Source organism: Schistocerca americana, chromosome X (genome assembly GCF_021461395.2).
Source record: "Schistocerca americana isolate TAMUIC-IGC-003095 chromosome X, iqSchAmer2.1, whole genome shotgun sequence".
In the NCBI taxonomy this organism is placed as follows: domain Eukaryota; kingdom Metazoa; phylum Arthropoda; class Insecta; order Orthoptera; family Acrididae; genus Schistocerca; species Schistocerca americana.
Window position 1 is genome coordinate 184,926,007 of NC_060130.1, and position 13,564 is coordinate 184,939,570.

Genomic DNA, 13,564 nt, shown 5'->3' on the forward strand with positions numbered 1-13,564 from the left:
GGAGAGGTTGGTGGAATTCCAGTTGTTTCAAACTGCACAGGTATCGCCTCTTCTATTAGTAGCCTTGCCTCTTCTAGTGAAGATCTAGATCCTATTTTCTCAACAACATTTAAAAAATGATTATTGAAAATATTTTCAATTTTTGATTGTTTGTTAGTACACTTGTCATTCAGTTTTATGGCATGGTGGCTAGGTACTGTTGAAACAAACAATGTAAACAGTCACTGAGTTTTCAAGAATGTGTAATTTGTTTTATGTAAACAATGAATTAAGTACAACCAGACGTTTTCTCTTTTACAACATTAGCATAACAAAGGTCGTGGTAGTAAAAAAAGGTAACATGAAATAAAATATTTTCCCCTTAGCACAAAATCAATCAATTATCACATAATTTGTTGCATGTTAATTACAGTCAGCTGTTTCCTATTTTTATAAACATACCATGACGAAAATTAAATTTAGATTTTTTCCGTTTCTACAACAGTACCATAACGAAAATGAAACCAACATTACTTTGTTTTCCTTTACGCCAGTACTACAATAAGTTTTCAAAATGCCCATTATTCGATCTAACACATGCTTCATTGCAGTAAAGCCGGTTTCATTACACTCGTTTACACACACACACACACACACACACACACACACACACACATTTTCCTTTGTGGTATCGGCAGCATCGAAAATCCTCTGTGTAAGTTCGCCCATGTTGTTTACTTGCTGAGCATAAATAAGTTCCTTCATGTGGCCCGAAAGTAAAAAACCAGTGGATTTAAATAAGGACTGTGTGATGGCCATCAATATGGATCAAAACGACCTATCCATCTTCCTGGAAATCGTCTATTCAAAAATCTTCATACTCTGTGACCAATGTGAGTGGAGCACCATCGTGGAGTAACCACAAACCTACGGTTAACAGGACATTTTCTAATAAAGTTGCTAACAATGTTTCCTCTAGAAAGGTTCAGTAATCCTTACCAGTCAAATGTGCAGGTAAATCGTAAAGCCCAACACTGCATTCATCGATTGTACCCACCCATACATTTACAGAAAAGTGGCGTTGAAAATGTGTTGCTACTACTTAGCACAGATTTTGTGCACTCCATGTGTGAATGTTATGGGTACTGATTATTCTGTCGCTAGTGAAACACTCTTCATCTGTGATGAGCATTTTGTTTACAAACTAATGCTGTGCACTTTGTAACAAAAACTACAGTGGGAATATTCTCGATATGGAGGGAAATCTAGCTCGTACAACGTTTGTACATGTTGAATATCGTTAGGCTGCAGACGCTCCTCTTTCAAAGTGCGAAGAACGACAATGTGTGGTACACCCACTTGGCAGGCGGTGCTTCTAGTAGTCTGAGTAGGATCTTCGTGGATATGGTCCAGAATTTTTTACTCAGCTTCCAAAGTACGTTCTTCTCATTGTGGGCCTCTGCCTTCCACGTGGGGTAGTAAAGAGCCATTATCTTGCAATCTATGCAAATTAAACACATAATCAAATGGCTCTGAGCACTATGGGACGTAACTGCTGAGGTCATCAGTTCCCTAGAACTTAGAACTACTTAAACCTAACTATCCTAAGGCAATCACACACATCCATGCCCGAGGCAGGATTCGAACCTGCGACCGTAGCAGTCACGCGGTTCCAGACTGTAGCACCCAGAACCACTCGGCCACCATGGCTGGCAAATACATAATCATAAACTGTATTATGTCGTGATTTACTTAATAATAAAACGAAAGCATTCCAGAACAGACAAATCGTTTCACGTACAGAATTAAAGGTAAAGATAACCACTGTACTTTGTTACAAATTAATAGCAAAATAATAGAGTAAAAGTAGGAAATTATGATGATACAAACCTTTGGTGAATAACAACAAATATGGGTCATGCAGAAAGTCTTCGTTGTGGGAAGCGTTCTCGATAAATTCATACAGTTGCCCTCCAATACATTTTGCCTCGCCATAAATTAAATGAATCTCGCATAGTTCAGTGATAGTAAATCTCCCTTCCATAGTAACATATAACGGAGTTCCAATAACGTCTGCACAGGTAACTCGGCGACTGCCAACGATTGATGTGTTACAGTGACTCAACCACACAGGCAGATGTGGCCTATGTGTTTGCGACTTACACTCAGAATGTCAATATGTGCAGCAGTAATGTCTACTTTTCGATAAACGTTGTCCCGAGATGAACTGTTTTTTTTTTTTTTTTTTTTGAGACAACTTTAGGAAATGGACATACATGTTATTAGACTTTTAAATCAACTATGTATGTTCTACTAACAGGATTTTTTGGTAGCTTATACCATTTACACCCTGTATGTTGTATGAAAAATTGTAAACAACTCATATGCATGAAACTTCCTGACAGATTAAAATTGTGTGTGGAACTGTGGCTTGAACTCGGGCCCTTTGCCTTTTGGGGACAAGTGCTCTGTCGACTGAGCTACCCAAGCACGACTTACATTGTTTGTCAGGTCACGTGAAATCACTTAGCCTACTACTAAATGGTGAAAGTAAAGTTATGAGTTACCATTTGTGATAAAAACAGTCACAGCATAGTATAGGTATTGAGTAACTGACAATGATTGAAGGCCAATTCAGACTGTCTGTCACAGCACCGACACATCACGCCACCATCCCATCAAAGTGTATTCACATTGTCCATTATGACACGGCACATGGAAGTCAATTCAGGTCATGTGATCTCAACTTGCATGGCTGTTCGCCAGATTTTTTTTTTTTTTTTTTTCAGGAATTGAGATCTTTGCTAGATGATTTTTAACAAAACAAGGAAGCTCATATGCACGGATGCTGGAGTCCACATATGCACGAAAATAACATTTATTGGACTCAAATGGTTTGCAGCTCTCAAGGATAGCTTGCGTATTAGAGAAGGAAGACAGAAGCGCAAAACAACACAAAAACACAGTGAGGATCCGAATAGCGTCATTATGTGTTAGAGAAGGGAAATTTTACACACTATACAAGGAGCTCGAGGAAGAGGATTCTCATTTTATACTTTAGAAAGTTGAAGTATCGATTTTTTTCATTTTTTACTTCAAATTGCACCCAGCATAGTTTTACGTGAAAAATTGATTTGTGTAGGGTTAAGTTTAGTTGCTAATCCAGTGAAGATTTTTGTGCAACTGTCATTGTGCAACAGTCAGTATCTTCCCCTTCAAGATTTATAGGTTCTCTTTACATATTCTATTTGCCTTTTAATAATTGAACTGCCTTGTTTTTACTGAGGTTGGCTAGCAAACTCCCCATAAATATTTACCAGTGATGCTTCCAAAATCGGTTCACACACAATCCATAGAGCTATTTAACAATAAATAAGCCTGCCACAAGCACATATTGAAAGAAACAATTTGCAGTGTCTGAAGTTTCCAGTCTGTTTCTTTATCACCCTGAATACATTTGACAATCAAAACTGGATTTCGTAAACCGATTTCCAAGTCCATTTTCTGGTAGTCATGTAATCTCCTTAAAGTCGGCGCCGTGACGTGACGATCAGTGTCAGTTAGCTACCTTTAACATCGACAAATATAATAACATATATGTACAATCTAGGGTTTCCCTACATAAAATATTTAACACCTGTTCCTGCAGTATTCATTGTAGATATTTGGTGACATTGGTTGTTAAGATTATGGGAAACGGGAAGTCTTAGGTAAACATGGCGTTATGTCTTTGCAATGCTTGGTGTTGGTTGAGTGGAGGAGAATAGTTTGTTCGTATGGAATATATGTGAAGTGAATGGACTGTGTCTTAAATTTTTCCGCCTGCAAATGATTATGTGTTGTGGACTTGAACATGCTTAGTGGATGACAGCCGTTTTCAGAATGTTTTCCAACTGACGTTTAATGTACCTGACGGAACAAAGTGTTACAGCAAAGTTCAGTAGTTGAATTTAATACTCGTTCCTAATAATTAGGAAACTCCCAGAACTCTGAACACAGACTGTTAAATTGTCGTTAATCCAATGTAAAGTAATTGATTATAACTCGCAAAAACGGGTCTGTGGTACATCTTGTGGGGGTGCAGAATATTTAAGTAAAGTACGAAATAGAACCACCCAATTTAATGAAGCGTTTTAATATTTGTCGCTACATTATAAATATCAGTATCTTGGCGGAACAGTTGCAAAGCAACTACGGTCGTACGTGAGGGTCGAGCTGCAGTGTGTTCTGGGATAGTTCCCCTCCGTAACATCTTCAAGTAAACAAGAAGGGCTGTACAGCTGGTGACTGCCAGAGAAGACCGTTTACGGCCAACGCACCATCACAGACGTCTTGAAGCTTTTTACCGGGTATTATCGCATGGAACGATAACACATTACTTTCAAAAAGTGGCTGAGTGAAATGTCATTTCTTGTTTTATTTTGTTTAGGAGAAGATATGTCTGTTTATGATCAAAATAAATGTAAAATAATCCAGAAGATGGAAGGAAAATAAATTCAATAATGAACGTTTCTGATATGACAGGACTTTATGTTGCACTCATTATAACAATCAGTGGATTAGGCATCATTTTCCTTGCAGTTCCAGATCTGATGGATCATGATACATGGATTTTTGCTTTCCTAGATTTGTTGGCTAATTGGGTTTTGGTGTGGGAACTGACAAGTTTCTGTTACTTCCTTGAGGGTGTGCGACAGACAAATGTATTTGGAATGGAGGTAGCCACTCTTCGTATTTAGTATTATCACAACAAAATGTGATTATTATACAAGCTGATTGTTTTTCTGTATGTGCAGTATGCTTGTTGTAATGGATGCAAGGACAGCATTGGGAAAAACCTGCCAGTTACTTTCAGAGAGGAAGGTGGAAAATCAGCCAGTGTGTCCACCCGTCCTGTGTTCTGAAGGAGACTGTTTAAATGTATTTGATGGAAAAGAAGAAAAGGAATTTCAGATTGTGAGGTCCTTAGCCATGAGTGCCAATATTGCTAATGCTGTGAAAAATGAAGTGAAGCATTTAATTCATATTAGTGCAGTTGAATCATGTGCTGAAAAGAATATGTGGGTTGGGGCTGCCACAGGTTCAAAATTACCGACTGTGAGTTACACTGCTAATGCAAGTTTCTCTAGTTCCTTTGTATTACCTAGTGCTGAAGAACATCTTATTTCAGTGATAGTACTTTCCAGATGGGATGATATAATGGGTCCACAGACTGTTCATGTGTGGATGGAACATGCAGAAAAAAGTACATGCAACATCGACATGATCCGTGCTATTAGATATGTTACAAATCATACTGTTAGTCAGGCAGCGGAAACAAGTGCAATGGGACCTAAAATTTTTGTGGTTTCTGACTTACATATTATTGCTCAGTCTTTAACATTTGGTGTGCGTGTGCATCGTGGACAACGTAGACTACCACACTCCATCTCTGTGTTGGTGTCATTGAGTCAATATTCCAGTTTCCTGGAGTTACGGTGTTTGTGTCATCAGTGGCTCATTCGTACTGCTGCCCGTCTCCAAACACAGTTACAGGTAGGTTTAGTAGTAGTACTAGTAGCAGTAGTTTTATTCATCTCGAGAGAAGTTCTAGCATGGGTAAGTTAGGTTTCCATATTCTTGTGGTGATTATTGTGCTACTTGAATAGAGTTGATACCATTTGAAGCATATGTATTGAGAATAACTTATTTTAAAAACATTTCCAGTCCCTTTTTTCTTCTGTCCTTCCTGTCCCCACATGTGAATAACGAGCTTTGGATGTATTAGCAGATATTGTAGCTGAAGCCTAAAATATGTTCTGTATTAGGGATAGAAGAAAGGGTGCAGTATTAACACACCCTGTTTATGGTGGGATCATTATTAACAATACCTAACAGGGTCACACTGGAAATTTCTTTACTGAAGGAGACCAAAAAATGTAAAGAAAAAAATTTATTGGTGAAATTAATGTGCTTCAGAAACAAATTTTGTGGAAGCAGTGGATCTGTTGATGTATAAGTGATCTGGTTTCAAATTTGACTGGTATGGGGACAGCAAGGTAACTACTGGAGAAGTGGGGGGGGAACTGCTTATTAATTTTATTGTATTTTATCTTTAAGATTTCTTTGCAGGAAGAAACAGCTGCCATTATACATCAGTACCGTGTGCCTAAACATCAAACATATTTTGATACATACCTAAAACCTTCAGCGTTCGAGTTTTAGTTATACTATGATTGATCTATTAGTTTTATGATTATGGTGTTCATTGAAATTACATCAAGTTATCTTGAGTTAACTGCGAAGTGAATTACCAATGCCTGACTCTCAACTTGCATGTGTTACTGCTTCGCTGTCACAGTTAAAATTCTTTAGAAGCCCTCCTTTGTACTTTGTTGTAGGTGTGTTGAATCTACCGATATGAGACATCAGTTTTGATCCGTGCTGTGATGTTGCTGTCATGTGTTACATCATAAATGTGTAGAAAAGGAAAGAACAGGACACTGGCAATATTTATTTTGGTTCTACGGCATTTACTGGAATGTAGATTATGACATTGAACAGTAGCATATTCCAAGGTCTAAGTTATATAGGACGGCGATAGTTTAACTGTGAGTGGGCGAAACCAAAAAGTGCAAGGCATCCTGTTAAACAGTACAAAATGCTTTTTCTGAAAACTACTTACAACGGATAGCTATGAAGGAAATCTACTAGATCTGAGGGCAACACTTTCAAAAAGTATTTGAGAAGTAAGAAGTCAGAAAAAGTTGTGAAGAAGATGAAGAAGAAGAAGAAGAAACTTTTGTTGTTAGGTAGTTCACATGGTAGAGATGTTGGCCAACTGTTACAGGATGAACTAGGGTCAGGTTACTAGGTCACAAGTTTTTTGAAACCTAGTGCAAATCTGGGTCAGGTGACAGAGGATGTATGTTCAGTTTGCAAAGATTTCACAAAGGAAGATACCATGGTAACAGTGGGTGGGGCAGGCAACAACATAGACAAGGATACTAATTATTCAATTGAGGATGACATGGTATAGATAGCTTCAGCTACAAGACATATTAGTGTTGTGCTTGTATCAGTTCTGGGGTGCCATGGCCAATTCCATTACAGTCTTCTCATAGGAGAGTTAATTTTGAGGTGGAACGGTTGCTTGGATCAGGTATGGGGTCTCGTATCGGAGTGGTTCCTGTTGACTGTTATCAGCAGGTGGGACTAGACTAGGCATGGCCTTCACCTCAACAGGAAAGAGAAGGGAAAACTGTCTGGGCTAATATCAAATAACTTAAGTGGGGGCGCACTATAACAAGTGGTAAAGTACCAGATGTTACAAGTGACAGAAATGCAGTTTTTTAGGGTAGGAAGGGCAGAAACAAAAGATTTTCAGAGACAGGCTGAAAATTACATTCACATTGATAAAACAGGCAGCCAGAAAGAAATTTTAATGTACACAGTTAATGCAGAAAGCCTCTGATTGAAACTAGAGATATTAAAAAATTGACGGAAAAATTAGGTTCATCCAGTTGTAATTCATTGAGTGCACAAAATCAGGTATCCTTATTGCCTCAAAATATCCAAGGACTAAGGGGTAAGCTTAATGAGTTGATTATTTGTGTTGTAGAATTACAGTTGAGCAAACCAGTGTGTATAATCTGCCTCTCTGAACATCATGTGACCACTGGTATAGATGTATTAAATGTTACAGGATTCAAGTTAGCTTCTTACTTCTGTGGAGAAATAATGAAACCCCCCTCAGATTTAGTGGTCAGGTGGCTCAGTGGAGAGCCTGTCAAAAACTGAACACAGATCAAGCATGAAAACAGGAAGAAGGTGTACTGAACTGTGCAAAAACAAGCAAAATACAAACAGCGAACGGTCCAAGCTCAAGATATACAACATCGAGCAAACATGGATAGCCATGGTGTTGTGGCTATGTGGTCATGCTGTAGAACTGTGAAGTGGATCCCTGTTCAAAACTCCCTCCTACACCCACACCCGAACCCACCCCACGAAATTGTGAACTTTTCATTGGAAATTGCCATATCTGTTCTCCTTCTATAGCCTTGGCAGTTGGCATACTATATATTGGTTGTAGAATATGAGTCATATTATAAGAAAATATTACAATCACAAGTAAATGTGATCAATAGTGAGAGCAGGTGAAATGCTGCATATACCTCTCACAGGAACTAAAATGACAAATAAGCAGGTCTGAACTATGGTACAACAAAGGTATTCAAGAGTCAAAATTTCCAAAATGGAACGCAAGTCATAACTTGTGGTACTTGAGTAGAACAAATAGGTATGTACATCTGGAGGTCCTTTCCTTACACTTCACTGTTCCAAAGGGATGTTACAACACGACAAACACACAAATTTGCATACAGCGAACAAGTATGTCAGTGACTAGACAGACAGTTGATAGTTTTGTGTGTGTGGGGGAGGGGGGGTCACAAGGGAGATGCAAACATGGATCTCCCACTTCGCAGTCCAACACCATGACCACATAACCATGACACTGTGGCTCATGAAGTTTGCTAGATGGTGCACATCCTAAGCTTGGACCATTAATTTTTTCAATTTTGCTTTTTTTTCCGCTGTTCAGTACACCTTCTTCCTGTTTTTATGATTGAATTGTGTTCAGATTTTGAGGTGCTATCCACTGGGCCACCTTACCAATAAAACTGAGAGGGGTGCAATGGGGAGTTACCCTTGTTAGAAGCTTGTGCAACAGTAGTAGTATTTCATAATAAATCGTTTATAATAGTAAGTATACACAGGGCGCCTTCAGAAAACTTTAATCTCCTCATACAACATCTGGAAGCTCTGTTGTCCCATCTCACAGTAAAAATCCAGGAAACAGTGGTTGCTGGTGACTTTAATGTGGGTTTATTGAAAAGCTCTGTCAGGGAACAATTATTGCAATCAATTAACATTGTCATTCATTTTAATGCCTACTGTGAACTTTGCAACTTTGTAGACAAATCTAGGAAAAAAGGTCATATCAGAAAACCAGTAGTAAATGGGCTATCTGATCATGACATGCTGCATCTTGTGTTACATGTTGAAACTCGTCAGGATAAAAAATCCATTAAATCTGAGTACAGGAGGGTAATAAATCAGTCAAAAATTGAGAATTTTAAGAGATTGCTTAAAAACATGAAATGGATAGATGTTTACAGTACTTCTGACTCAAATGGAAAATACAGGGCATTCATTAATAAAGTTACTTCCTCTTTTGAAAATTGTTTGCCCCCTAAACATAATACTAAAATCGAACAGTAATTGAAAAATAAACCATGGATCACACAAGGAATAAATATATTGTGGGACAAAAAGGAGACTGTATCGACTATCTAGGAACAGCTCTGATGTTAGAATACTGCAAAATATTGAAGCAAGTATTCCAGAAATCATAGAAGCTTTATTATAAGAAAAAGATAATTACATCAGGCAACAAAATAAAGACTGTTGTGTGATATAGTGAAGAGAAACGCTGGTGGGGCCAAAAAGGAAGAGGAACAGATAGATGTAAAAATAAGAGATGTTGGTAACAAGTGCATGTAATGTTGCAAACCGAGATGTTGGTAACAAGTGCATGTAATGTTGCAAACCTCTTAAACAAGTAGTTTGTTTTTGTTACTGACAGCTTGGGATTATCAGGTTCAGTAAACAGTGCAATGGAGTAGGAGTATCTGAGACCAGTTTTTACAGATAACTTCAGTAAAATGGAAGTGACACACGTCTCCCAAAGAAGTAGAATACATAATAAAATCCTTAAAATCTAATATTATAGTGGTTATGATGACCTATCAATGAAGTTAATCAAAGAGTGCTCATGAGAGTTCCATCTTCAGTTAAATTTGTAGTCAATCTCTTATCAACGGAACATTCCAGACTCACTAAAACATGCTGAAGTTGAGTCTCTTTACAAGAAGGCGGATAAAGAGATGCCATCAAACTATTGACCAATTTCACTTTTGCTGGCTTCTTCAAAAATATTTGAAAAGGTTGTGTTAAAGCATCTGCTTAATCATCTGACTGCAAGTAATATATTGTCCAAGTCACAGTTTGGGTTTCTTAAGGTTCTGATATAGAGAAATCTATTTACACCTACAGTGAGAATGTACTCAATTCATTAGCTTACACATTACAGGCTACTGGCATTTTCTGTGACCTGCCAGAAGCCTTTGACTGTGTGAATCACAGCATTCTCTTTCATTAAATTAGAATATTATGCTGTTACCTGCAGGGCTGTGAAATGGTTTGAGTCTTATCTAACTAACAGGAAACAAAGGGTGTTGTTGCAATATAACTGTGTAGTAAGCAGTCAGTCTTCATCTGATTGGGAACTAATTACATGTGGTGTTCCTCAAGGTTCCATCTTGGGTCCTTTGCTTTTTCTTGTGTGCATTAATGACCTCTCGTCTGTTACATTGCCAGATGCTAAGTTTGTTTCATTTGCAGATGATACAAGCAATGTAGTAAGTGGCAAGCCAAGTGCAGATGTACAAATGACTGCTAATCAAATTTTCACTAACATTAGTAATTGGTTTAAAGCTAATTCACTGTTATTAAACTTCTAAAAGATCCACTATTTGCAGTTCAGTGCTAAATTCTGGGAGTACAACTTGATAATAAATTCAGTTGGGAAGGGCATTCCACAGACTTGCTGAACTGCCTAAACAAGTCCGTATTTGCAGTGAGAGTGATATCGAATGTAGGGGATATAAATATAAAAAACTAGCATACTTTGCTTACTTTCATTCTATTATGTCATACAGGATCATAATCTGGAGTAACTCATCAAACTGAACAAAAGTTTTTAGCGCGCAACAGTGTGTAATAAGAATCATTTGGGGCGTAAATTCAAGAGCATCTTGTAGAAACCTGTTCAAGGAACTTTGTATTCTAGCCACTGCTTTTCAGTATATCTATTCCTTAATGAAATTTGCTTCAAGTAATAACTCTGTTTCCAACCAATAGTTCATTACATAGTATCAATATTAGGAATAAGAACAATCTACATAAAGACCAAAAATAACTTACTGTGGTCCAAAAAGGGGTACAATATTCAGGAACATAAATTTTCAATATATTGCCAGCAACCATTAAAAACTTGGTTGCCGATAAAGCATAGTTTAAACGTTTTGATAGGCAACTCCTTCTACTCCATAGATGAATATCTTAACAGGGACTGTAAGTAAAAATGTCTGGTAGATTTTGGTTTTGATAGCTCTTTGTCACAACTCTCAAGATTAGGTATTTTGTGTATGATAAATTTATTAAAAGTGCATAACTGTGTTTCATTCTGACGGTGTATTAATTCTTTAAATATTAGCAGTTCCAGTTTATTGTAACGTATTCACCTATTTTGACAATCTCCTGACAAATGATCTGGGTAGTTAGTAGTATATTCAGATGTTTTTTATGTTATACTTTCTGTCATGTTCCACATCCATGAGAATAATCTCGTTTTTGGGTCTGTGGAACAAAAACTGAATCTAATCTATCAAATAGGCCTAACCGAAGCATTCAATACTGCTTTGTCAACCCACAAACAAACTACAATCTGTCAATGTAATTTAGACAATAGGATTTGCACAGATCAGTCTGTCAACACAATCATCACTCCAAAAACAAATACAGACAGAATACGAATATTGTCAGTGATCTTTTTGTGCATGTATGATGGGTACAATGCCGCCGCCACCACCACCACCACCACCACCACCACCACCACCACCATGCCACAGGACAAAGGTGACATCCTGTATCAGTAAGGTCAGTTTACCAAACAAAAAGAGAATGTCAGCTTTGAAACTGATACTGGTTGTTGCTACAATGATTACCATAATATAAAGGGCAACTAAAAACAGGTTACTAAAGAGCCAACAAAGTTATATTTCAAAGGAGAATTGCAAATTTTTAGTGTCTGAACTGGTCTTAAGTTTAGAAAAATAACTGAGCAAACTTAGGATATAAATGTGCCCAGTAGAACACTTCACAACATGAAGAATCATTCACAGTAGAATGTATCTGTAAAATAACTGTTAAATGAAGAGTGCCTATTACACAATAGGTATAATAAAGCAAAGTATAGTGCTGTAGACAGAAAGATGCTAAATGAACCGTTTGGCTGTTGGAAGGACACTGCATGAAGCCTTAACCCTTTCGTGAGCCATGGGAAACATGCTTCCCACTACAATGAACTCGCTCCTAGTCCCGTGGGATTCACAGTTCCCACCTCTGTACAGTGCTACCACCTAGTGAACAGTATAGGGTACTACTTCTAATCGGAAGTTCCCTCCGTTTTTGCTGTACCTTCACACAGAGGCATTGTATAGCTGAGTGTTGCTCTGTAGAAGAGCCTTTCAGTGCTGTTTGCGTGACTTTTGTGATTTTTTCCTCAAAGCTATAGTATAAGGTAAATACATTTGATTTGCCCAAATTTATGAAGGAAAATGTAAAATTGGAACGAGGAGAATTCCAGTTTGAAACAAAAGGAGCCATTTCTGCAGTAAAATGGATGGATAATTGTCCAGTCACTTTCCTGTCCTCAATTCATGGCCCATGAGAAACAGCCACAGTGAAAAGGAAAAACAAGGATGGTACTAGTACAGAGATTTCTTGTCCTGAAGTTGTGGCAGAATACAACAAAATAATGGGTGGTGTCGATAAGTTCGATCAATTACAAGAAAGGTATGCAATTGGCAGACGTTCTGTAAAATGGTGGCACAGAATACTTTATTTCCTGGTGGACATTGCTGCAGTGAACAGTTTTATCCTGTGGAAATTAAGTAAAAGAGAGAGCATGATCAGCTCACATACAGGAGCCATCTAGCCAGACAATTGATCGCTGGCTTCTCATCCCAAAAAAGGCGTGGACAAAAACCTGTCTTTCTGGCAAAAAGGGGTAAAGTACCTGAAGATTTTCGTCATGTGGCTGTAGGGGAGCATCAACCCATTTTAGGAGAAACCTACTGGACGTGCCGTCATTGTAGTACCAAAGCTGTGGAAAAGAGCACTCACTGTGTTTGTACATATTGTCAAATACCACTTTGCATAGACCCATGTTTCAGAAAATTTCATGGCAAGTAATTGTGAACAATCATTTTAACAAGAGAAGTAAATTTATAAAATAAATATGACATATATTGAAAAAGTTATTTTTGTCATTTAACTCCAAGGAAGGGCAGTGGGAAGAATACTTCCCACCTTGTTGTGTGACCTCACTTTCACAGTTGGAGCAAATTTGATATTCTGTATGATAAATATACCTATCTGTTAACTACTATCTGCTCTCTATTCATTAAAAAAAACTGCTCAATAATTTTGCCCACGAAAGGGTTAAGCAACTACCACAATGGAATATTATGAAAAGACTTCTTCTGAGATGTAAAGGCTGTTTGCGGTACTAAAGCTGGTGTTCAAACGCTCGTGCAGGGTGCATGAACCAAAATTGAAGATATAAAAGCAAAAGCAGGAATACTAAATGTTGTTCACATAGGTTCCATTACAAAGAAAGATACGAAAGTACTGCTTGCGTTTACTTCTCACACCACTGCAAAGATGAGTGAAACAGATATGAGTGTCAGTCGCTGTT

The 13,564-nt window shown here is 37.8% G+C and overlaps 1 protein-coding gene across 2 annotated transcripts in view; it reads left to right on the forward strand.

The window, feature by feature from the left end:
- The first annotated feature begins 3,190 nt into the window (after positions 1 to 3,190).
- Positions 3,191 to 13,564, forward strand: part of LOC124554908 (guanine nucleotide exchange C9orf72-like) — an 86,601-nt gene continuing 76,227 nt past the window's right edge. Inside the window, exon 1 of one of the 2 annotated variants that reach the window (XM_047128598.1) lies at positions 3,191 to 5,514. In XM_047128598.1, coding sequence (XP_046984554.1) covers positions 4,768 to 5,514 — 747 coding nt within the window. In that variant the 5' untranslated portion in view covers positions 3,191 to 4,767. The remainder of the gene's footprint in view (positions 5,515 to 13,564) is intronic. The other variant, XM_047128597.1, reaches the window with a different exon arrangement.